General features: G+C 39.7%; 1 protein-coding gene across 1 annotated transcript in view; it reads left to right on the top strand.

The window, feature by feature from the left end:
* Positions 1 to 14,359, top strand: part of KCNU1 (potassium calcium-activated channel subfamily U member 1) — a 150,371-nt gene extending 136,012 nt beyond the window's left edge. The window contains exons 24-26 of the mRNA XM_070252722.1: positions 1,477 to 1,616; positions 8,919 to 9,113; positions 11,127 to 14,359. Of these exons, the coding sequence (XP_070108823.1) occupies positions 1,477 to 1,616; positions 8,919 to 9,113; positions 11,127 to 11,252 (461 nt within the window). The 3' untranslated portion in view covers positions 11,253 to 14,359. The remainder of the gene's footprint in view (positions 1 to 1,476; positions 1,617 to 8,918; positions 9,114 to 11,126) is intronic.
* Positions 14,360 to 26,440: the final 12,081 nt, after the last annotated feature.

The following is a 26,440-nucleotide window of genomic DNA, read 5'->3' as shown; positions in this document are numbered from 1 at the left end:
GGGCTCCTGGGATAGGTGTGTGCATTGAGGGTTGGCAATGCGAGGAGAGGAAAGTGTGTGTACATAGGAAATGTGGGTTGATATTAGTCATACACTGCTCATCTTTTATAAAAGTATGTAGTACTTAGAGGAAAATGATTCACTAATACCAGCAGTATATCATTTCCCCCAAACTTAATAAGGAACAATTAAAGAATTAGGGAATAATCCAATCTTAGTCAGGAATGTATTCTGAGTTGTCTATCTAGTAGGTTTTTTTTTTTTTTTTTTTGATCTGTAATGTGACTGTCAAGAACTGTGAAGGGTCTAAGACTTTGTGCTCCTTGCAAACTAAGAAGTTAACCTGCCACAGTTTCATGGATGCTGGCAGAGGACACAAGACCGCTGGGTCAGAAATAAAGAGCAGTTATTATTCACAGCAATAGCAGTAGCCAGAGTGTCCTGTTTTGTGCTGGTTGCCCAAGACCTCATTCCCACATGGTGGCATGAGAAGGGCCAGGTGATACCTGTACCCACCATGGATTGCTTTATAAGAGAGGTACCCAGAACTTAGGGAACCAGGATCTTTTATAGTGGGAAATAAGCATGCCTTCTCTTTGCTCTGGTGGGAGATATTTCTATCTTCCAATGCTATTCTCTACACAAACACTTTTGAAGCAACAGACTTGGAACAAAGAAGATCAGTACCTCTGCCCACACTGCCAACAAAAACCAATTGCATTCCCTCAGAGGCCACCCACAAGGGTCTGAGTTTCAGCCTGGGGCCAATATAGATATGCTAATAGATAATTTGGCCACTGCTACATTGTCCTCAATTAGGATGATTCTCTGAGGCCTTGCTGCTCAAAGTGTAGAATATGAATGAGTAGCATCTGGAAGCTTGTTGGACGCTAGAATCTCAGGCCCTACCCTAGCTGGACCTGTGAATCAGAATCTGTGTTGTAAAAGAGCCTCAGGTGATTCATATGCACATTAAGTTTTGAGAGATACTACTTTAACTCCTTCTGGGCCTGGATAACTCTAGAAACCCAAATAAATACCAAGTCATGGTATGAAAAAAGACTATAACTGGGGTGATCACATGTTCTATTTATGCCTATTGTCCAGTGCCATCATTGAGAGTGCCTCCCCTTCACTTCCAAAAGTGTCCTTGTTTGAAAGACAAATTATATGCGGGTGACAATTAGGACACTTGCTTGGAGACACTGGGCTGGAGGCACAAAGATATCCCCTTGATGATGAAGGTACCCAGGAGGGATACATGTCTTTAGAGGAAGAAGATACTTGGAAAGACAAGAAAAGGTATTGAAGGAGAGGTAGATCCCACACTGACCCCAGAGTAGGCATCAAATCCTTTGATTAAGTGGTCACCTTTTGCCCTGCCTTGTATGGTAGTCTTATATTCCTAAGCTTGTCTGCCTACCTTTGTTCTTTTTTCTTTTTTTGTTTTTTTTTTTGACCTCTTTTGATTTGCAGAAAATCCTTCCAACGTCCACTTTATTGAACAGCTTGGTGGAATGGAAGGAGATCTCTCTGGAACAAGCCTGCATCTCAGCACTTCCTTTGCCACAGGCACTGTCTTTTCCGGCAGCTTCTTGGATTCCCTCCTGGCCACAGTAAGTAGAGCTGAGCCAAGGAGCCCCCAGGACCAAGCCCCTTGCAGAGGGAGAACGGATGGCTTAGGGCTTGGGTAGATGATGATAATGCCTCACAATTCTAAGTTCTCTTTGATTTTCCAAGAAAGCTTATTCACATACATTATTCCATCTTTTCTCACAACCAGTGGACAAGGGAAGCAAAATTTTCACACTTTCAAGATTAAAAACTCGAGGGTGTTAGAGCTGGAACACTTGATACCAGGATGAACGAGGGCATAAGTGGCAGAGAGACTGCCTTTTGGCTTCAGGTGCATCTCAGCAGATCAGGCCCTTTGGTGTCAGAGCTTAGGAAACATTGCCGTCTCTTCTCTCTAAAATATCCCCAACAGCTTACAGAGAAGGCAGCTGTAAAGGGACACTGGGTTTAAGGGAAAAGCTTTGGCCTTTGGTGGTGTAAGTTTTGTTCAGAGCAAAGTCAAATCTCTCTTCTCCTTGCCCCTCACTTGGGGTGCATGTTTGACCACCTGGTTGTTCTTTAGCTCTCAGCATCTCTTTGACCACAATGCTGATCCCTTGTATCAACTACAGGATTTCTGTACATAGAACTAATTCATTGTATGAATACCTTTTGAGCACCTACTCTGTGCAGGGCACTGTGCTGGGGGCTGGGAAACAGCAGCAATGGAACAGACAAAAGTCTCTGCCCATGTGGAACTCATGCTGGTGGAGGAGATTGCCATAGACATGATAAGAAGGAACATAGCAGGTATGTCAGACAGATAGAGGGATAAGGTGATGTGAGATAGGCAATGTAGGGTTTGGGGAAGGAGTTGCATGTTTCAATAATGCGGCCAGGGGAGGCAGCCCTGGGAAGGTGCTATATGAGTCAAGTTCTGGGGGAGAGGAGAGCACACGCCATTCTGATCTTTGGGGAGGAAACACTGCAGGCAGAGGGAAGAAGGGCAGAGGTGGGAGCATGCCCAGTGTGTTCTGGAAATTTGACAAAGACACGCAAAATCTGAGTGTAGCCATTTGTGAATGGCTGCAAGAACTCCTCGAAAGGAAATCCTTGTAACCCGCTACCTCACAGACTCTTCCCACCTGGATTTTCCAAGGGAAAGGTTCCAACAAGGCTGAATATCAACATACAAATGCTTAAGTGCCCAAGGCTCTGAGCACAGTTTGATAAACTTGCTGCCTTCTGGAATTCCATGTAGAAGAGGCATCATTCCTGAATTGTATGGATGCCTCCAAAGTGCGGTGTGCACTTTTAGGGGAATGTGACTAGGACATGTGCATCACCCTCATGACTGAAGCTTCAATGTCATTTGGTCCTAAGGAGATTATGTTGCCCTGGGCTCTGCCCCTCTAAGCCTTTAGGGGTTGGGGGGATCTCACAAACTCATCGAGCTCTCAGGAAGATAATACCATATCAATGATAATTTAACATTAAACTGGTTGGTAGACTGTGGTTTTCCTAAAGGGTTAAGCAGCACTCAGCCTTGACTGAGCCATGGAGAGATGTACCGGAGGGAGTAAAGCAAGGTTGCTGTTCTGGGAAGGCGGCTCTGTCAAGGAAAGCGTGTTATCACCGTCTGTCACTTTAGGTCAATTAGCTTGTCTGTGATTAATGACTGGAGTGTGAAGCAGGAGGTGACTTTTGATGAACTGGTCCTGTCTGCAGGATAAGTGTAGATGGGTTTAAGGTCCTAGTCCTCCTCAGAGATCCCTAGATAGGAGGCAGCTTGGTGCCTTAAATTAAACTTGAGCCTTAATTAAACTCTACTACCCACACAGGTAGGAATGAAGTCACAGGTTCTCTTTAGAGTTGGTGGGAAGAGCAGGATGGGCAGAGAAGGACTGATAGAGCATAAACAAATACCAGTGAACACATCACACAAGCCAGCAGAGGAAACAGGAGCTTGGTTATAAGAGTCAGCTGCTGGGCCTCTCATCACTGGCCACATGAGTGTGACCTTGTGAGCTTGTGAGGAGTCCCCCTTCCTCCTAGGCTGCCTTTGGATATTGTATCAATGGGCTTCTCAGAGGGAGAGGACAATCTAATCCTGCTGGAAAATGAAATAAGCTAGGTGAAAACTCAGGAGTCTTCTGAGGCCCCGTGATGAAGTCTGTGGGAGAGTGAACAAGCCACATGCTGTGGCCTGATATAGGGGAAGGGTTGTATGATGACACAAGCCACACTGGACCATTAGCTTGTCCTTGAGGATTCCTGGTAAGTGCTTAGTTTAGGACGGGCACTTGGTCAACTGAAATGGCAATGGCGCTTTAGGGTAGAAAGCATCCTTTACGTTAAGGGGGCCGGCTGGGATCTTCACCCTCTAAATCTCTACCTAGTGGCCTTCTGCCCCAGCTTCTGATATATGGCACAGCGAAGCAAACACACTTTAATACTATTCAGAGCTTCAGCCTTAAATCTCCAGCCATGATGAGCTGAACTAGACCTTCAAAAATAATCAGAGAATACTGCCCACACTTATTCCCCTTCCCTCTGAGCCAGGTACAATTTGCTCGACTTGGCCTTCTCTGGGTGGGGATGACTTCCTAACATAGCAGCCACACAGGAAAAAAGAGCCCAAGGGTTAGGCCTTAGCCCCTAATTCCATTGTCTTCCCCCTTCTGAGTGCCTTTTGATCTTGGCTGGTCCCCTGACCATGTGGCAATGAGAGCAGGAGCCTCAGAGAGAAAGAGAACATTTATCCTTTTGCACTAAAAACATTTGGGGCCACTGTGGTGCCTCCAGAATATGTTCTCCCACACTCCATTTTATTCTCCACACATATTAGAGCATCTCCTTGTAGAAAAGTGTGGGAGGAAGGCAAAATACCCCTCTCCCCTTAAAGTTACGATGACAGTTATGGGCCCCAGGGTATCTCACCCTCTAGCAAACTCCCATGGTGGACACCACTAATGACACAGTCTCGTGCCTTCAGCTCATACCTGTAAGTCTTTCCCAACACAGACCTTAAGGCAACTTCTTCTAAGTTTTATCATTGAGATAATATTAATAATTTGAGCAATATCTGCGATAGGAACAGTAATAGCAGCATCTCTCAGGTGCTTATGTTGTGCCAGGGTCTTTGCTAAGCGCGTTACCTACATCACCTTGTGTAATTCGTCTGTCAATCCAATTAAAAGAATACAATTATTAGCCTCATTTTACAGATGAAGAATCTGAAGCTTAGAGAGGTAAATAATATGCCAAAGAGATGATGAGTTGGTGTTCAGACTCAAATTCATCTGATTCCAGATTCAGAAGTTACTACTACAATCCACTGCCACTCCAGAAGTCTTGTTCTGTTATTAGATGTATCCTTTCAATACACTGACGTTTTGCTTAGAGGAGTCCATCTTCCAGAGTGCTCAGGAGTTGCTGAGGAGACAGGCAGGGAGAAGGAGACCCCACTGTACCCACCCACACCTTCCCTCATCAGAACAACTCTACTTTCATCTGTGTTGTATATGAATCTCCCATGTAAGGATTTCTGTTGTTAAGAAGACTTTGAAAACCACTCCCTAGAAGTTAGAATATATGACAAACAGAGAGGCATAAAATTAGACCCAGAGGCCTGTTCTCCTCTATTCTGAGACCGGTTTCCGGGTTCCCATGAGGAGTCCTGCACGGAGGATGGGAGTCAGCCATTCTGGCACATTTTGCATGTGCCATCATTTCCCTCCCCAAAGAACATCCTCCAGGTTTTACTCTTCCAACCTGCCGCCCAGCATAACGCACCACAAGATCTGTTTCCCGTTGCTGCACAGAGTTATAACTAGAATCAAATGTTTGTTTCCCTGACACCTATCCTACCCAGAAGGGCGAGGCTAAAAACAGACACGTTCACAACTGACTCCCTCAGGAAAAGGGGCTAATGCCTCAGCAGTTTCTGAAACAAGATGAGATCACCAGTCTTGGCTCCAGTCATGGCGAACTGTATTTCCAACCTGATGTTTAGGGCCCTCTCTCTTCTCACGTGTGCTCAGAAGAATTCACGGTACCTCTCCACCCGTCCTCCAAGTAATCTTCAGAAACACGTGGGAGAATGAACGTGCAAGTCCTGAGTATCGGGCTGTGAACTTGTCGCTGTGGAGAAATACTGGTTTTGTTTTAGATTTTCATGTATTTTTTTTTCATTATATCCCCTGATACATTTGTGATTTTTTTCAGTATAAAATAATGGGTTTCTCCTCCAAATCTCCTGATACGGTTGGCACTCTGGCTTCAAGTATCCTGTGGTATACTACCGTAAACTTCCACCCCTGTTAGAGAAACATGCCTAGGAGGTATAATTCGGATTCACTTCTAATGCTCTATCAGTTCAGTGCTACCAAAATTAAAATATGGAGAAGTACTCAGGCCCACAAGTAGGGCTTCCATATGGTTTTACAAGAATAGAACTTCATAACTGGGTGTGAACTTAGGGGCAATTTCCTTTACTTTTAAGGAACTTGAGGCCCACAAACGTTTCATGATATTCTCGAGGTCACTCAGCTGGTTAGTTGCAGTTCTCTTCCCACATAGCCTCATTCTCAATTAGATGTATTTCTCTGAGAATGTTTGGTCTTAAGTCCTTTTGAGATGCTCAGAATAAAAAGCAGCAAGTGGCCAGGATGTTAATATCTTTATTATTAAGTAATATTGTAGATTGTGAGAGAGATCTCAGGCTTCCTCACAGCTCAAAGTTAAAACAGTTAGGGCTCCCACGTTTTCTAACAGTGGAAGTCCAAATTCTAGTAAATCTGATTATATTAGAAACACTATCCAAGTTTAGAAGTCTTAAAATATTTCAAGCACATTTCAACTTTCGTATTTTCTTAAGAAAGAAAAAAAGGAAGGAAAAAAGAGACCCATAAGCCCAATACCACAGAACTCCGAATCATAAGAATATGAGATGAGCTCACAAAGGGTGACATGTAAATCCCTTTATTTTCCCCAGTATAGAATTGCAATCCTTTTGATGTCGAAACTGAAGAAATGATATATTCAAAAGCTAAGCCTCTCTCAGTTAAATATGTAAAGTACCTGTTTTCATAGAGCCGTGGACACCAGGATAACCCTGGAATTTACACCTTGTCTTTAATCAGTGGGGAATTATTCTAACAGCATTATGTTTGATCACTCTACACTACGGCCACTTGTTCTTAAACGGATTGTGGCTCGACCTGGATTTACAGCCTCCCTTCCCTCCTGGATTTCAGGGAGCCAATTCCACAATACCCTTCTGGGTGGTGGCGGGACGGAACAGGGAAGAAATGTGAGGAGGACGCTGTCACTCAGGTGATTCCCTCAGTCTGGACATTAGAGTGGAGAAGGCATTTGAAGTCATCTTTTAATCTGAAAAGTATTATAGAAGCTCTTTTCTTTTTATTTTCTCTCAATTTATGTAGATTATATTATTTCCTAGGTTACCTTTTTCCAATGGCCCCTACATTTTATTAGCAATATTTATTTGTTAAAAATCAACTGCTAATTGCAGTTCTTACAGCTTTTAAATGCACTCCTTGTTCAAGGCACTGTCGAGGACATGACTGTTAAGAAGACAAAGTCTGTCCTCTGAAAGAGCATATAATTTAAGGAAGTGTTGCTCAGAGTGTGATCTGAGGACCACCAGTGTCAGAACCACCAGAGGTACCCTTTAAATTCTGACCCAGTAGATCTGGGATCCCAGAAACCTGCACTCTTGAATATCACTCTAAGTGATCCAGATACATAAGAACTAATGTTGAAAAGAGTGGAGTTTAATAATGTTTGCTCTGTATCTCATTTAATCCTGCAAACAACACTCAAAGGTAGGTATTATCGCGTCAGCTTTAAAGATCATAAAACTGTTGCCGAGAAACAATACATGAATTGTCCAAAGGTATTCAGCTAGGACATGCCAGTCCAAGAACCAAACTCAGATGTGTTTCAGATAAACCACTAACTATAAAATACGGAAGAATGAAATAGAGTAAAAGCCAGTGACCATGGGATCACAAAGAAAAAAAAACTTCGTTCTGATGAGGAAGCCAGCAAAGTGTTCGCCAAGTTGATGAGAGATGAACCAGATGTTCCAAAGCAAAGGCTTGAAGGAGTAAACGTATAGCTTGAGCGATTACAGATAGACTATTGTGCACTGGGGGACCATTCATGGGGGAGAGAAGCTTGGTTTTACAGCAGGGGTATGACACTAAAGGTTTGGAGAAGTGGATGGGGTGATCTGATTTGTGTTTCTAGAGAATCTCTCTGGAAGCATTTTGCACAATGGATTGCAAATGAGAGGAAAAACAAGGAAGACTAGTAAAGAGGGTTCTTATCATAATCTAGGCTTCAGAAGATGTTTCCGAATTTGAGAGTAAAGTGAATGGCAAAATTTCTAGAATAATAACAATTGAAGTCATGCTTATATATTTATAATGAAAACAAGATTTTTGATTTTTATATAGATGATATATAAACATATAAATTGTCATGTCTACTGTTAAAAGTTGAATTTAGATAAAACAAAAGGTAGAAAATTTTGAAAATTATGTATTTAATAGATTTGAGAAAACCTAATGGGTAATATATTACAATGCTAATTACGTATATGTCAATGCCTAGTTTACACTGAAAGTGGTAGGGATCCTTTGGAAAAGGAGTTTAAGAAAATGGCTAGGATTATGCAGACTCAGGGTAGTTTAAAAATAAAAGTTGGCCCGCGTGTCTTCCTCTGGTTTCATTTTGCTGCCAACAATTCTAAAATTCCATTTATTTATTCAACACCTACAATTTGTGAAGTGTACCATAAGAGCTATGGAAGATCTAAATATTAATAAGACCTAAGTCAATCTTTGTCCTCAAGTAGGTCACATTCAAAAGGAATACAAGGAAATTCACATCCAGAAGATATAAGTATAGATGACAATAATACTATCAGTAGTCCCCTAAGGAAAAATCTATCCAAGTCTCACTAAATACATATTTTTAAATATATGTTGATGATTATTAGGGTATCCATGGTCCGACCTGTTCTTCAGGTGATTTTTGGAAGAGGGGACATCCTTGGTGTCAGTATCATTACTCATTTTCTCCTTCTGCTACAGTGTAAGCCCTGAGGGAGCAGGAACTGGGTAAGTGTTATTTTCTCTGCATAGCACCTAACCCAGTGCCCTTCCCAAACTGCCAACTTTTAGCTAATTTTAATAATGGTAATGAGAGACACTGCTTTACACCATCAGGTCCATTTCAAACAGTGATGTCCACGAAATCTCCAAGTCTGTATACTTCCACCATTTCCGTATTGGCTCTTCTGACTTTGCACGTGGCTTGTCCTTGCTTTCCAGGCCTTCTACAATTACCATGTCCTGGAATTACTTCAGATGCTGGTAACAGGAGGGATAAGTTCTCAGCTGGAACATCATTTGGACAAGGATAAGTTCTCTGGGGTGCCCAAGAGCTACTCTACAATTTTGTCTGGCACAACACGTTGTAAACTGGGGCTTCTGTCCTTAAATCAAACCATTTTGTCAGACATTCAAGTGAGTCTACTCTTATCATAAGAGAGTTTCCCACTTCCTTACTTCTCTGAGTTTCTGAAAATGATCCAGACTGTTTGAGTTTGTAGATGGCCTGTAGCACAGAAATAATGACACTAAAAACAAATTCATACAACCTTGTATTCAGAGAGTATTTTACAATTTACAGTGCATTTTAATGTGTTATATTTACTTTTTACAACAATTCCGGAGGATAGATAAAGCTGTTGTTATTATCCCCATCTTCCAGATAAAAAAATCCAAGTCTGCAGGAAGCATCAGGGGCTCCAATAACTTTATACCTTGACAAGGGTGTTAATAATAATTGTAATAGCTAATATTTACTGAGCATTTCCCCTGTGCCTGTCTGCGTTGGTTTTCTTCACTTAATCTGTCCAAGCATTTGCATTATTAATTTCATTGAACCGATCAAGAAGCTGAGACCCAGGGAAACAATACTTACCTGAGACCGCACCGTCTCCCAGTGGCAAAGCAAGGGTCCCTCTAAGGCAGCCTGAGCCAGGGTCTGCCCACTCCGCCTACACCCGAACTGCTAAAGAAGTCTGATTGGGTCAGCTGAAATCAGCAGAAGGATTCTGTGTTAGAGTCCAAGAACGTGACTGGGCTAGCCAGTAGAAAATGCTTGTTTCCTTAGTCCACTGAGCTAGTGAACAGCAGATTCCAGCAAGGGAGAAGATAAAAATTCTGGCAAATTCCAATGGGGCATCCAGGTACGCGGGGATCAGATTAACATCCAGTCTGGGAATGAGTAATCTACATATCGGTTAGATTGGTGCATTTGGGTTTAGTTTTTTTTTGCATGAAGATTAGCCCCGAACTAACATCTGCTGCCAATCCTCCTCTTTTTGTTGAGGAAGATTGGCCATGAGCTAACATCTGTGCCCATCTTCCTCTATTTTATACGTGGGACACCTGCCACAGCATGGCTTGATAAGTGGTGCATAGGTCTGCACCCAGGATCCAAACCAGTGAACACAAGCTGCAGAAGCAAAGCACACGAACTTAACCACTGCACCACTGGGCGGCCCCTGGTTTAGTTTTGATTGACACTGCATTCGGCTATCCAGTGTTATTGTCAGGGGCAGGCCTTTATAAAGAAACATCTTTTGTTAGTTCAGAGGACATCAGCAGAGCCCCTTTCACAAACAGCGGACTCTTCTGGCCTCTGGGCCTGGTGTGTCTTGACAGATACTGCCAAAAAGGGCAAGCCCCATGCTCTGTGCCTCTGAGTTCCAGATGCAAACAATATTCCAAAGTTCCCTCAGTCTGGTCTGTCCGTTGCCGGTCTGTGGCCTGGCGCTCCTCACCTAAGGTTGACTTGTGAGTCATTATAAGCCCAAGACAACTGCTGCTGGCAACTTCCTGTTGGTATCAGAGGTGACAGTGGACTGCTCAACACTCCTCTCCTTCCTTTCTCAGTTTATGTCTTGTCCTCACTTTGTTCTTTACTCTGAGGAAGCACAGAGGTGAACAAACTATTGCCTTTTGACTTCACTCAATCCATTCGCCTCTGCTTTTGAACCTGTCATCTCCCGGTAGTGCCTTGTTGGCTCTAGCCTGAGAGCGAGGTCCAGACGAGTGCTTGGGGCTATAATCTGTTTTAGAGTGGGATAAGAAGATCACTCCCTGGACGTCACCTAACATCCCAACTCATTATCTACCTTGAAAACTGAATTTTCCAAGCTGTTGCTCATTGTTACTTCTTAATGGTTACCAAAACAGCAGTAGTAATAAAAATGAGCATAACAATGTGCCACATCATACCTACAAGGCTCTTGGAAGACCAGAGTGATAAAAACAAACACTAGGATTAGATGCCCAAAACTAATCATAAACTTGATTTCCAAGGCACTTGACACAGCCACCATGCAGTTATTAGGAAATGACTTTTGGGTCTTGCAAACTTCTACTACAAGTAAAGGCAAATGATAGTAAGTGCTTTCCATTACTACATTAAAGTGCCAACAGACACATGTTTTTGTCTTCTCTCCCCAGCCAAGAAAGACCTTTGGGCAGTTGTTCTGTGGCTCATTAGATAGTATTGGAATCCTGTGCCTTGGCTTATACCGCATGATGGATGAAGAGGAGCGCAACCCGGAACGCAAAAGGGGAGTACACTAGTTTGGGAAGTGGTAGCTGTCCATCCAGGCATGAGAGCGAAAGTTACTGTATTCAATGTGAAGCAGAAGTCCAGAGCTCAGGGTCCACAGTTTCAAAGAAGGGTACAGGGGAAGCAGATAACAATTTAGGAATAAGAAGGATAGGTATAAATAACGTGAATGAACCCCTATGGTCAGGGTTCAATTAGTATTGGCCATATAAGAAGAAAGGTATCTGTCCCCAATGGAAATTGAAATGTAGACCCAGATTTTAAATCGGAGTTCTTTTGTAACTTACCCCTCATCCATATCTACACAACTTTTTAAAGCTGAAAGCCACTGACCACATTGGAAAGATTGTATTCTGCTGGACTCATTGCTAAATATTTACTGAGTGTCTCTTTTCTAGCCACTGTGCTTTGTACATATAAATTAGGTGGGTGATATACTCAAATTTCAGTTTAAAGAATGATCAATCTGACAGCAGTTTAGGGGAAGATAGAGGAAATGTATGTAGAGGCCAGGAAGAGAAAAGAGAGAGTGCATTCTAAAGACAACAGTAATGTCAGTCCAAACTAAGATTCTCACAGTGGAGATGGGCAGGACTCTGTAGAGAAAGAGAAATTAAAAATAATAGAGTGGAAATAGATTGATGGAAACTTGTTCCAGGAGAAAGGGGAAGGAAGCCAAATTACTCAAAGTGGGGTAGTCTTGAATAGAAAGAAAGACAGTTCTCTGCTCATAGCAGAAAAGAATGGGTGCCAAGGCAGATATAGCTATAGGTGAGGGGAGTGCCTATGGGAATTTTTATGTAACCCTAGAATTTCTCAGTGAGGTACAGACACAGCTATTTCTGAGAGATAAGATGGAGGAAGTATTATAAGGAGTTGAGAAAGAGGTAAAAGTTTAGATTAACTACTGAGGAACAGAAGAAGAGGCTTATTGCGGACTTGTAGAAACAATACTACACTGTAAAGTCAAAGGACAAAGGATTGGAAATCCTGATGAAGTTAAAGAGTAGATGTACTCAGAGTACAGGAATGAGAGAGAAGGAATGATGGGAAGTTGTAGTCAGAGAGTGATTTATTGAAGCATAAAATTTGGGAGATGTCAGGAAATTACAGCATCCAGCATCTTGCCAGGAAAGTGGATTGGAGATAAAGATCACTGAGGAGTTGAAATTAAAGAAATGTGTCTGGATATTGGAATTGTAAACCACATACACACTGCAGGCACATAAGAGGATGGTGGCACTAGAGTTTGAAAGAAAAAGTGTTCCAAGTGCCAAAGGCCCAAATAAATAAGAAGGTCTATAGATGCCACTGATGAATGAAGAGGGAGGAGGATATGGCTGTACAGCATTAAACACAAAGATGGTGGAGGAGGAATGATGTTCTGGAAGCAGCATTGGGAAGCATGAGTGATATCAATCTCTTGCTCTCTCTCTCTGCCTGGACTCCATCCCTTTCTCCAACACCTCTGGAAAACCTATGGAACATGGTAATTGGGAGAATATACACCCCATATTTGAGAGGACATCAGGGAAGGAAATGATGTTTCTGTCTTAAAGGGAGTCTGTGATTATAGTAGATCTTATTTAGAATATCATGGAGGTGACAGGACACTCAGTGGGAAAGATGAAAGCAGGAAGATTATTCAGTGAAAGAAGGTCAATGGTGCGTGGAGCTGGGTGTTTTGGAAAGAAGAGGTGGTCATTTGGGGCAGCAATGAAGACATGTAGGATGAAAGTCAGGAAAGGTTATCCTGCTTCAGTGTTCTGACATCAACACTGGTGTATTAGTTCATTTAACTCATGTGTATGGAGGGTTTGCTGTGTGCCTGATATTGTGCTAAGGCATCCTGCCTTCCTACAGTCTTTCCATGCAGCTCCAGGCTCTGGGTGTTCTTTAAGACTCATTGACATTCACTCTTTGCTTACCAGTCAAGGTTTCAAATAGAACTTTGGTATAATTGTTTTTTCTTTTCTTCATTGGCCACACTACATTCTGAGTGAAAGTTGGTGGCAGAAGCATTTAGGTAGGTATAAGCTAGGGTGGAAATATCTGGAGTGCATGTAATCTTCCAGTTTTGACAAAGCTTGGCTAAGTGCCCAGCATGTGCCAATGAATTCATTAGTATGGACATTAAAAGCAGAGAAACCTGGAGTCAGAAAGGCCGTTAGAGATCGATCAGGCCAAACTCCAGTCCTAACCGTCTCCCATGAAAATGGTGAGAAAAGCAAGACCCAGAGAAGGGAGATGCCATGCCCAGAGTCAGAGATGGTTGGGTTCAGAGGCGGGGATGAAAACTAGTCTTCCAGTTCCTAGTCTGGGACTTCTCCTGTTGCACTATTGTGCCAGAGATATTTACTATTCATCAGAGACCAATGAAGCAAACGAAGCAAAACAAAAGCATTTCGTCTTTTGGTCTAGCAAAATGAACTTATTATTTTGGCCATTGCCTGTAGCCACATTGTCCCAGCTGCAGAGGCTCAGAACTCATCTCTGGCTTTTCTTACAGGTTTGTGATTATCCGGCCAGCCAATGATTTTAAGCTGCTGCCCTCGGATCTTGTGTTTTGTGCCATCCCTTTCAGCACTTCTTGTTGCAAACAGAATAGTAGTTCATCTCAACTTCCCTGTGAAATTATAAATCTAGCACCACTGACATCAAAGACACTTCTAGACATAAATAAGCCTCCTACAGTTAATCCAGTTAACCAGACTACAACACAACCATTAGTTCATTCTTTGGAGTCCAAAATTATCCCTGTTAGTGATTCTAAGCAACCTGTATTGACCCAGAATGGTAGCCTGTCACCCCAGATACATCTGGGCAAAACTGTGGAAGAAAATGGAGAGGAAAACATGAAGGAAATCTCAAAGAATGCCTTTGCAAATTCAAAGTCACGCTAGAATTGTTGATATTCTCTACAATCTCCTAGCTTGCTACTTACAAAGTATCTGCAGAGATAATGAATTTGAACAGGGAAAATAAAAATGGACTCATGCCATTTTTGTGCCCATTACTTAGTGGTTGGCCAGCAAGCCCACACTGTTTTGGAAGAGACAAAAGTCTGATCTAATCTCACTGGATCTTGTGTGATAAATAAAGAAATATCTGATAAACACCTCTGTCAGGAAAGTTCATCACTCTGTGTCTCTGAAGCAGAAAGCATGTTAGCTTGAGCTGTGTTAAAGATGTTCTTCAGTACTGATTGGGTTTCTCCAGTCAGGGAATATAAGTAATCAAGATAAAAAGTGAGAAGGACTTAGACACAGGAGATAAGACATGAAAAGCGCCAAAATCAAGAATCTTATACTCTTTATCCTCAAACAGGCAAATAGTAAACTAGTATATTATCTCCTTCTCTTTTTTCTCATACTTTTTCTTTCTTCATCTCTTTCTATAGGAGGTGAGAAATACTAGATAGGGAGATGCTGGTTTGAATTGAAAACAAATTTATGTATAACTAAGACCTAGGAGTATGCCTGGCACAGGAAAGAATGTGCGAGTCTCCTGGGATGGGGTGCCTGGGTGAAGTCAGGGGGATCAAAATATATAACTTTCCAAATTCTCTAATTCAAGAATAAAGACATCATTTCATAAAAGGTATAATACATTTCCCCATTTTCCAAAAAGAACTTTATATTTAATTAAGTCATTTCATCTGGGCCTTTCTCTGTTAACTTGGTAAAGTTCAGCACATCCAGGAAGTATTTCCCATTTGGTGGCCTTATAATGGTGAACTTTGTAAGCAATGCCTTTTTGTGTTGTAGATACAAATAGGTAGAAGGGAAGAGCAAAGAAAATAATAAACTGTAGTTCTCAGAAATTGTTTTACATAACATTTATGATATCCTTGACATTTTAACAACATCTTTGCTGATTTGTTATTATTACCTCCATTTTACAAAGTAAGATCTATGTGACAAATAAAGTTGCCAGATAAAATAAAAAATATCCAGGGGCTGGCCCCGTGGCTGAGTGGTTAAGTTCACGTGCTCTGCTTCGGTGGCCCAGGGTTTCGCCAGTTCAGATCCTGGGTGCAAACATGGCAATGTTCATCAGGCCATGCTGAGGCGGCATCCCACATGCCACAACCAGAAGGACCCACAGCTATAAATACACAACTTTGTACCAGAGGGCTTTGGGAGAAAAAGGAAAAAATAAAATCTTAAAAAAATAAAATAATTAAAATAACTAACAAATAAAAAATATCCAGTTAAATTTCAATTTCAGATAAATAACAAATAAGTTTTTAGGACAAGTGTGTCCAAATTATTGCACTTAGCTAGGAATTGATCAAATCAACTTTTAAACCTCTTTTATTTCACTCCAGCATGTATAGATATTATGCCTCCAAGCTCAAAAATAAAAGAAATGAAACAAAACTAAAAGAAAAACAAAAATATTCATCTACAGGAAATAAAATTTTGTATAAGTTAAGCTTTGGTTGTAATGAAATCAACTCAATCTATGCGGAAAAAAGAGCAATTGTAAGAAAGTTGTCAGAAACCAAGGAAATATTTTTCTCTTTTGTAAGCTTCCTAAGTCTTCTTCATCTTTCTCTTTTTACAGAGTGACTTTCTTTGTTTTTCCATATACATGGCAAAATACATTTTTGTGCAATTCCAAATTTATAGGTAGAGTTATAGGCACATCGAAGATTTAGCTGGCCTGTTTCTGAATCGCAAATCCTAATTTCTAAAGGAAAGTATGTCGTATGCTCATCAGCCAACAGTGGCTGAGAAGTAGGCGCCTCTGAACAGAGGATTTGTCCTCAGGAAAGGAAGGGAAGATGTTCAGGGTCTGGGAAGACATTCCACCAAACATCTACTGCAAAGACAGTGTCATTTCTTCTCTCCATTCCCCAGGCCATTTTATGCACATAGCAGGTTTAGTAGAAACAAAATATTCCTGAGAAAAGAAATATGGACTGATCATATGTGTATTCAACATCCATAAATCTAATGCTGTACACTTATTGATCAATCTGTTTAGCATCTGAACCTCAGTTCTCTGGAGTAAAAGCTTTTTCCACAAATTATCCCATTTCTACCACAACAGAGGAATGTGAACGAAAAATTCTTCAGTATTTTAGGATAATGGGTACCAGAAATATGGCTAAAGAAAGATTGAGGTATATGCAACTATAGTCAATGTGTGAGTATTCATACTGCCAGTCTTGATAAACAAAATTGGCAGAGTACCCTAGACTCATGTTCCAAGTGATGCCATAACTCCAGAACCAAACCCTTTACCTATAGATGGCAACATTTTTTTTTTCCTGAGGAAGATTAGCCCTGAGCTAACATCCACCACCGATCCTCCTTTTTTTGCTGAGGAAGATTAGCCCTGAACTAACATCTGTGCCCATCTTCCTCTACTTTATATGTGGGATGCCTGCCACAGCATGGCTTGATAAGTGGTGGATAGGTCTGTACTTGGGATCTGAACTGGCAAACCCCAGGCCGCTGAAGTGGAGCATGCGAACTTAACCACTGCACCACGGGACCAGCCTCACATGGCAACATTTTAATACATGTCCTTTGGCAGTATAATGGATACTTAATTCATAATGATTGTTATTAATAGAAGATTAAATTTTTAATTAATTAAGATTTTAATTCTTATTCATAGAAGAACTGATATGAAGACGAGAAAACAAAAAGGAAACTTAATAGTTCACAAACAATATGTGGACCAGGAGCTTTTAAGATTTTTTGAGCCTTTGACCCTTTTGAAATTTGGATGAAAGCTGCAGGCTTCCTCTCCAGAAAAATTAATATATGCGTGTATTCCACATAATTCATCAATGTGGGAGGAAGCTCATGGATCACTTTTTGTCTAGTCTATCTATCATCTTCCCAAATCCCTGATATAGACCTTCTGTAACCAGTGGCATGGTCCCCAGAAAGAACATAGGGCAGAAGAGCAGGGATATCTCATAAAACATTTGTGGTCTCGAGCAAGTTCTCAAAGCTTTCTCAGTTATGTTCCCAGGTTTTTTACTTTGTGTAAAAACAGAAAGTTGAACTAGAAGGTTTTGAACATTACTTCCATCTTCATTCATTGAACACATATTTATTCACTATCTACTGTGTGTCAGACACTGTCTAGATACTGAGGATACAGCAATTGCCAAGACAAAGTTGCTTTCCCCATGGAGCATGAACTCTATTTGGAGGAGGCAGAAAATAAAAGAATAAATAAATGAACAAGATAATTACAGATTGTGTCCAATACTGTGAAGGAAATAAACATGTTGATGTGGTGGTCAGGGACCACGGAAGGGTAGAAAGGATCTTGTGGGAAAACTGTTTAGGAAGAGGAACTTGATATGTTCAAGAAAAAAACACAAGCTGGTGTGGTTAGAGCATAATGAATAACCCAGAGGAAGAGTCACATGAGATGAGATTGGGAAAATAGGCAGGACCTGATTAAGAGAGACTCTGTAAACCATGAGAAACAGATTACATTTTATTTTAAGTGCAATGAGAAGCTCTTTAACAGTTTTAAACAGTGGAATAAGATGTTGTCATTTATATTTTCAGAGAAGACTCTGGCACTTAGGTTTCAGTAGTATGAATAATCAAATTCAAGTGAATTCTCTTCCTCTTACAAACACTCAGAAATGCTAGGTAAATTATAACAAAAGAATTTTTAAATGTACAGAAGCTCTTAAAAGAAATGGAAACTTCCAACCAGAAGCAAGAGGGAGGTTATAGCCAGAGATGGTGTCTGTGAGAGATATAGGAGTCATAAATGGGACTGTTTGGTCAGAGACCACATAGTGTCATATGGAGACTGGAGATGTAGATGAGAACAGAGACTCAATTTAACCATCACCTTGGAAGGACCAGCCCATCTGTGTAAGAGGTGATAAAAAGACTCTTCTTAAACAGGACTCCAAATAGACAGGAAAATTTATCATCGTTTATGGATCAGGTTGTAAAAAAGCACCTATCATGAGAAACTGAAGACTCAAGTTCACATCATGTGCAGATGTAGCATCCAAATTCGGACCTTGTGTGGTAGGAATTTAAAACTGAGAAAGCAATGCAAAAAAAATTTGGTTCCAGACCAGTGACACCTTTGGGGTTACTGCTAGAAAGAAATGAATAATCTTTTACAAGAAAGAATTCTACAACTCAGGGCAAAGAGGACTCCACGCAGGGGAAGAAAAAGTGAATTCAAGACTATTTAAAATTGACAATAAGCCCACGATAAAAAGTTGGAAATGAAATGAAGAAATTATCCTGAAAAGTTAGAGTCAGCAGACAAATCACACAAGAGGGTTAGTATGACACCAGATACTGGGTATTAGAACACAGTGTTGGGTATTAGAACAATCTGAAAAAGACTATGAAATTGATACACTTAAAATTATGAAAAAGTCACAAAAAATATGATTAAGAAGTGAAAATGAACGAAAAGAATAATGTGAAAAAATGAGCAGGCAGAATTGAAAAAAAGTCAAAACTTCTAGAAATAGTTGATTAAATTAAAAATTCAGTATATGAATTGAGCAATAAATTAGATGCAGGTAAATCTGAGGAATTTACTTAAAATGTAAAATGGAGAGATAAACACATGGAAAAATAAAAGAGAGGTTAAGAGACATGGAGGAAGGAATGGAAAAGCACAATAGATAAATAATTCAATTTCCAGATGGGGAGATAATGGGAAAGATGCAAAAGAAGGCTGAACATTTTTAGAATTGATAAAGTACAAAAATCTTGAGATATAAGAATTTCAATGAGTCATGATCAGGAAAATTAATATAAATCTACATACAGACATATCCATATTTAGACAGAAAAGCAGACTTTTACAAAGGGATTACCATTAAGAAATTTAGGGGAAATAAAATATAATGGACCAATAATATCAAAATACTGAGAGAAAAATAACAGATGATGTAAAAACATGCATACTATACTATCTAAATTATTCAAAAGGGGAGTGAAGGAGATCTCATCAAGATGGCAGAGTAAGCAGACTCTGAACTCGTCTCATCTCACAAACACAACCAGGTTGTAACTATTTTTGGAAAAATTACCCTGGATAGAAAACTTAAAACTGGATAAAAAGAACCGCCACAACAAGGGACAGTCCTGACTAAGGCGAAAGAGGAAGAAATTCCTTCTGGAGAGAAAAAAAGCCACCTTCAGGAGCAGCGGAGTTTCTCAGCCAGCCAGGCGGGAGCCACCCTAAGGTACACGGCCCTCCCTGGAGGATTGAGGTCTGGAATGGGAGCTGATAGTGCTATAAGCATCCTTCAGACTCAGCAAAACTGAGATGAGAGTCTTACTACCTGGCTTCACTGGCTATTAACTGCAGTGGGGATAACCCCAGAAAAGCTATCAGACGGAAGCCAAAAAAAGGGCCCACACACAAACTCACCCATCTCAGCAACCTAAAATCACCAGAGAGAAGGCTGACAGTCCCTTGGTGAAAAGAGACTCAACTGGTGGGCACTGGGGGCATCTTGGTGAAAGGAGGGACCCCTCCAGAGACTGAGACATTGGTGGTGGCCACTGTTGTGACCTAGTCCAGGTGTGCTGACACAGACCCCAGCCAACACCACTGAAACTCTGCCCCTGGCCCGTTAGCCCAGGGGTCTGCCACACCCACTAGAGCACACATTTAATCCAGTTCAGCCAGGGTAGGCAGCCCCCCTAGGGACCAACCCCACCCAACAGCAAGCCCTCAGGCTACTTGTTGGCCTGCATTGACTGGGTGCCTTGATCCTTTATAGGCAGGTGAGTGTGTCAGTCTCTGTGGGGCAGGGCCTATGTGAGAACCACACGAACTGTGGGGGGCATTGGTGAAGAGATGAGGGCCTCTGCAGTGGGGCATCAGGGTATGCCCCAAGGGGTTTGGAAGTGCACATGGACCAGGACTGTGCTGACAGTGTGTGCAGTCCTGTGTGTGTGTGTGGGGGGGGGGGGGGCGGGTGAGGCTTATCAGTGGCAGAAGACCTGTGCTTCACAAATAACCATAAAAAGGATCAGCCCCACCCTCCAAAACCTGAAACAATTGAGTGCTCCTGTGCTAGGGCCAGCACCACTCAGCTGCACTCCTAAGAGATCTGACAACAGCCTTGTAGGCCTGAGGCCTATAGCAACTATAAGCCTCTGAGACTAGCAATCAGCTACTCTGGGTACTTACACAATTAACAGGAAAACTGCAACAGGAGTGTGCTGTTAGACCTTGTAGACAACCAAGCTGAGGTTCCCCAAACCAGATTTACAAACAGCTGGCCAGGGAAGGAAAGACTAAACTCCCTGGGTACCTGCATTAAGAGCAACCCTGCCACAGCAGAAGGACACAAGTAGCCCACAAAGTGGTCACACTTGGATAATGTGGACTGGTGATGGGAGAGAAGGACACTACTGGACCTCAAAAGGCATCTCTTACATAAGTCCACTTCTCCAAGATCAGGAGACATAGTTGACTTACCTAATACATATAAATAAGCACAGAGAAAGAGGCCTCGAGAGGAGACAAAGGAATACATTTCAAGCAAGGGAACAGGACAAAACCTTAGAAAAAGGACTAAATGAAACAGAAATAAGCTACCTACCTGACAAAGAGTTCAAACAAAAACTCATAAGGATGCTCACAGCTATTGGGAGAAGACTGGATAAACACAGTGACCTCATCAACAAAGAACTGGAAAATATAAAAAATAACCAATCAGAAATGAAGAGATTAGATATGGTTTCAAAAACAGAAAATGTGGGAGGAGAGGAGTGAAAAAGTAGAGCTTTTAGAAAGAGGTCAAGCTAAAGAGTCTATCAACTTGATACAGACTGTTATATACATAGAATATTACATAGGATCCTCATCGTAATCACAAATCAGAAACCTATAATAAGTAAACAAATAAGTAAAACAAAAGAAATCAAACATATTAGTAAAGAAAGCCATCAAACCACAAGGGAAGAGAGCAAGAGAAAAAGAAAGAAATGGAGAAGAACTACTAAAACACCCAGAAAAAAAAGTAACAAAATGGCAATAAGTACATATTTATCAACAGCTACTTTAAATGTCAATGGACTAAATGATCCAATCAAAACACATAAGATGAAAAACCAAGACCCATATATGCTGCATCCAAGAGACACACTTCAGACCTAAAGACACTCACAAACTGAAAGCAAAAGGATGGAAAAAGCTATTCCATGCAAATGGCAAAGAAAAGAAAGTGAGGTTAGCAATATTTATATCTCACAAAATAGACTTTAAAACAAAAACTGTAACAAGAGACAGAGAAGGGCACTACATAATGTAAAGGGAAAAATCCAACAAGAAGATATAACATTGTAAATATCTATGCACCCAACATAGGAGCACATAAATATATAAAGCAGTTATTAACAGACACAAAAGGAGAAATAGACAGTAACACAATAATAGTAGGGGACTTTAACACTCCACTCACACCAATGGATAGATCATCCAAATAGAAGATCAATAAGGAAACATCGGCCTTAAATGACACATTTGACCAGATGGACTTAGTGGATATGTACAGAACATTCCATCCAAAAACCACAGAATAGACATTCTTTTTAAATGCATGTGGAACATTTTTCAGGATTGATCACATATTAGGCCACAAAACAAGTATCATTAAGTTTAAGAAGACTGAAATAGTACCATGCATCTTTTCTGACCACAAAGGTATGAAGCTGGAAATGAACTGCAGGAAGAACTCCAGAAAAGCCACAAAAATGTTGAGATTAAACAAAATGCTACTGAACAACTATTGGGTCAATGAAGAAATCAAAGGAGAAATAAAAAATTCCTGGAGACAAATGAAAATGAAAATATGGCATTTCAAAAATCTATGGGATACAGCAAAAGCAGTTCTAAGAGGGAAGTGTATAGTAATTCAGGCCTACCTCAACAAAGAAGAAAAATCCCAAATAGACAATCTAAAAGCACATCCAAAGCTACTGGAAAAAGAAGAACAAAGCCAAAAATCAGGAGAAGGAAGGAAATAATAAAAATCAGAGCAGAAATAAACAAAATATAGACTAAAAAAAAAGCAATAGAAAAAATTAATGAAACCAAGAGCTGGTTCTTTGAAAAGATAAGCTAAATTGACAAACCCTTAGCTAGACTCACAAGAGAAAAAGAGAGAAGGCTCATATAAATAAAATCAGAAATGAAAGAGGAGAAATTACAATAGACACCTCAGAAATACAAAAGATAATAAGAGAATACTATGAAAAGCTATATGCCAACAAATTGGATAATCTAGAAGAAATGGATAAATTCTTAGAAACATACAACCATCCAAGACTGGACTGAGAAGAATTAGAGAATTTGAATAGACCAATCATCAGTAAGGAAATCGAAACAGCAATGGAAAACCTCCCCTAAAATAAAAGTCCAGGACGAGATAGCTTCCCTGGTGAATTCTACCAAACATTCAAAGAAGGCTTAATATCTATACTTTTCAAACTCTTCCAAAAAATTGAAGAGGAGGGGATGTTTCCTAACTCATTCTACAAAGCCAACATTATCCTGATACCAAAACCAGACAAGGACAACACAAAAAAGAATATTACAGGCCAACATCACTGATGAACGCTGATGCAAAAGTCCTCAACAAAATACTAGCAAATAAAATACAACAATACATTAAAAAGATCATACATCACGATCAAGTGGGTTTCATTCCAGAGATACAGGGATGGTTCAACATCCACAAATCTATCAACGTGATACACACGTTAACAAAATGAAGAATAAAAATCACATGATCATCTCAATAGATGCAGAGAAAGCATTTGACAAGATACAGCATCCATTTATGATAAAAACTCTAAAAGGGGTACCAGAAGGAAAATCACTCAACATAATAAAGGCCATGTATGACAAACCCACAGCAAATATCATTCTCAATGGAGAAAAATTGAAGTCTATCCCTCTAAGAACAGGAACCAGACAAGGATGCCCACTGTCACCACTCTTATTTAACATAGTATTGGAAGTCCTGGCCAGAGCAATCAGGCAAGAAAAGGAAATAAAAGGGATCCATACAGGAAAAGAAGATGTGAAACTGTCACTCTTTGCAGATAACATGATTTCATATATAGAAAACCCTAAAGAATCCACTAAAAAATTTTTAGAAATAATAAATGAATACAGTCAAGTAGCAGGATACAAAATCAACATACAAAAATCGCTTGCATTTCTATACGCTAACAACGAAGTAGCAGAAAGAGAAATAAAGAATACAATCCCATTTACAATTTCAACAAAAAGAATAAAATACCCAGGAATAAACTTAACCAAAGAGGTGAAAGATCTGTACACTGAAAGCTGTAAAACATTGTTGAAAGAAATCGAAGACACAAAGAAATAGAAAGATATTCTGTGCTCTTGGATTGGAAGAATTAACATAGTGAAAATGTCCGTACTTCCTAAAGCAATCTATAGATTCAACACAATCCCTATCAAAGATCCAACAACATTTTTCACAGAAATAGAATAAAGAATCCTAAAATTTATATGGAACAATAAAAGACCCCGAATAGCCAAAGGATTCCTAGAAAAAAGAACAAAGCTGGAAGTATCACACTCCCTGATTTCAAAACATACTACAAAGCCATAGTAACCAAAACAGCATGGTACTGGCACAAAAACAGACACACAGATTAATGGAACAGAATTGAGAGCCCAGAAATAAACCCACTCATTTATGGACAGCTAATATTTGGCAAGGGAGCCAAGAGCATACGATGGAGAAAGGAGAGTCTCTTCAATAAGTTGTCTTGGGAAAACTGGACAGCCACATGCAAAAGAATGAAAGTAGACCATTATCTTATACCTTGCACAAAAATCATCTCAAAATGGATTAAAGACTTGAATGCTAGACGCAAAACCATGAAACTTCTAGAAGAAAACATAGGCAGTATACTCTTTGACATCAGTCTTAGCAGCATATTTTCAAGTACCATGTCTGACTGGGCAAGGGAAACAAAAGAAAAAAAAATGAATAAATAGGACTACATCAAACTAAAAACTTCTGCACAGCAAAGGAAACCATTAACAAAATGAAAAGACAACCTAACAATTGGGAGAAGATATTTGCAAGCCATATATTAGATAAGGGATTAATATCCAAAATACACAAAGAATTCATACATTTCAACAACAAAAAAACCAACAACCTAATTAAAAAATGGGGAAAAGATCTGAACAGAGATTTTTCCAAAGAAGATATACAGATGGCCAACGGGCATATGAAAAGATGCTCAACATCATTAGCTATCAGGGAAATGCAAATCAAAACTACAATGAGATATTACATCACTCTGGTCAGGATGGCTATAATTAACAAGACAGGAAACAACAAGTGTTGGAGAGGATGTGGAGAGAAGGGAACCTTTGTACACTGCTGGTGGGAGTGCAAACTGGTGCAGCCACTATGCAAAGCAGTATGGAGTATTCTCAGAAAATTAAGAATAGATTTACCATATGATCCAGCTATTCCACTGCTGGGTATTTATCCAAAGAACTTGAAAACACAAATACATAAGGATACATGCAAACCTATGTTTATTGTAGCATTATTTGCAATAGCCAAGACTAGGAGCAACCTATGTGCCCATCAAGGGATGAATGGATAAAGAAGATGCGGTATTTATACACAATGGAATATTACTCAACCATAAGAAATGATGAAATCCAGCCATTTGTGACAACATGGATGGACCTTGAGGGTATTACTCTAAGTAAAATAAGTCAGAGAAAGAAAGTCAAATACTGTATGATCTCACTCATAAATAGAATATAAAACAATGGCAAACACACACATAGCAATGGAGATTGGATTGGTGGTTACCATAGGGAAAGGAGGGAGGGGGTGGGCACAAGGGGTGATTAAGCTCACATGTGAGATAATGGAGTATAATTAGTTTTTGGGTGGTGAACATGATATAATCTACACAGAATTCGAAATATATTACAATGTACATCTGAAAGCTATATAATGTTATAATCCAATGTTACAGCAATATAAATAAATAAATAAATACGTATAAAGGCAAAAAAGAGAAGGACTCAATAAGTACTTGTTGGATGAATGAATGGGTGAACAAATAAATGATATATTCCTGGGGAAAAATAGGGGGAGAGCAAAAATAAAGATGAACAAAGACTGAGAACATAACACTTAGAGTCCTTTACTGAAAGAACTAGTAAAGGATATACTTCAGTAAGAAGAGAATGAACCCCAAAAGATGGAGCAATATATAAGGAACAATGATAAGAAAATAATTGGAAATTATTGAGGTAAATATAAATAGCTTTATTTGCAATAATAGTAATAATAGTAATAATTTTGTAAAGGTTAAGAACAAACTGGAACTAACATAATAGATAAAAATAATAGCTGGTATGAAAGAGGTGTGATTAAGCAAAACTGCTGTAAGATCATAGCATTGTTCAGGAGGAGAGCAGAGCTAATTATTAACTTTGGCATTTATTGTCTATTAGCATATGAAAATTTTGGAAAATAAATTCTGAAGAAAAAAAGAAAGAATATGTAACTTCCAAATCAGTTGAGAGAAACTAATCAGTAAAAGGACAAAAATATGGAATTCAAAAATGTTGACTCAACTCATGACAAGCTGGCATTTCTTTTAGAAAAGCAAATTAAAAGAATGGTATATAGAAAAAAATGTAAAAGGTAGTAATAAATGCAAATATATGATATTAAATACATATAAATGGATCAATAGTTAGGTAAAAAGTAAGATTTTCAGATTAGATTTTAAAGCCAGTTATATGCTGTTTATAGCATAAAATATAATGATTTATAAAATATGAAAATGAAAGAAAATAAAGAGATATACTACAAAAATATGGACCAAAAGAAGTGGAACTATTAGTATCAGATTAAGCACACCTTAAAGCAAAGATCATTACTGAGGAAAATAATTTCATTTTTTAACCATAACACTAATCTTCAACTAGCAAATAATAAAACAATTCTGAAATTTTATGCACATAACATGGCCTTAAAATTTAGAAAACTAAAACTGACAAAATTACAAAGAGAAATTGAGAAACCTACAATCATAGGGAAGAATTTTAACACACTTTTCTCAGAAACTGACAGATCAAGCAGAAAAAAATTAGTACTTGCACAGAGTAATATGAACTACGTAGTAACTACCTTGAT

The sequence above is a fragment of the Equus caballus genome, chromosome 27 (assembly GCF_041296265.1).
Source record: "Equus caballus isolate H_3958 breed thoroughbred chromosome 27, TB-T2T, whole genome shotgun sequence".
Lineage (NCBI taxonomy): Eukaryota > Metazoa > Chordata > Mammalia > Perissodactyla > Equidae > Equus > Equus caballus.
Note: the sequence above shows the minus strand (reverse complement) of the source record. Positions and strands in the feature narration are given on the sequence as shown.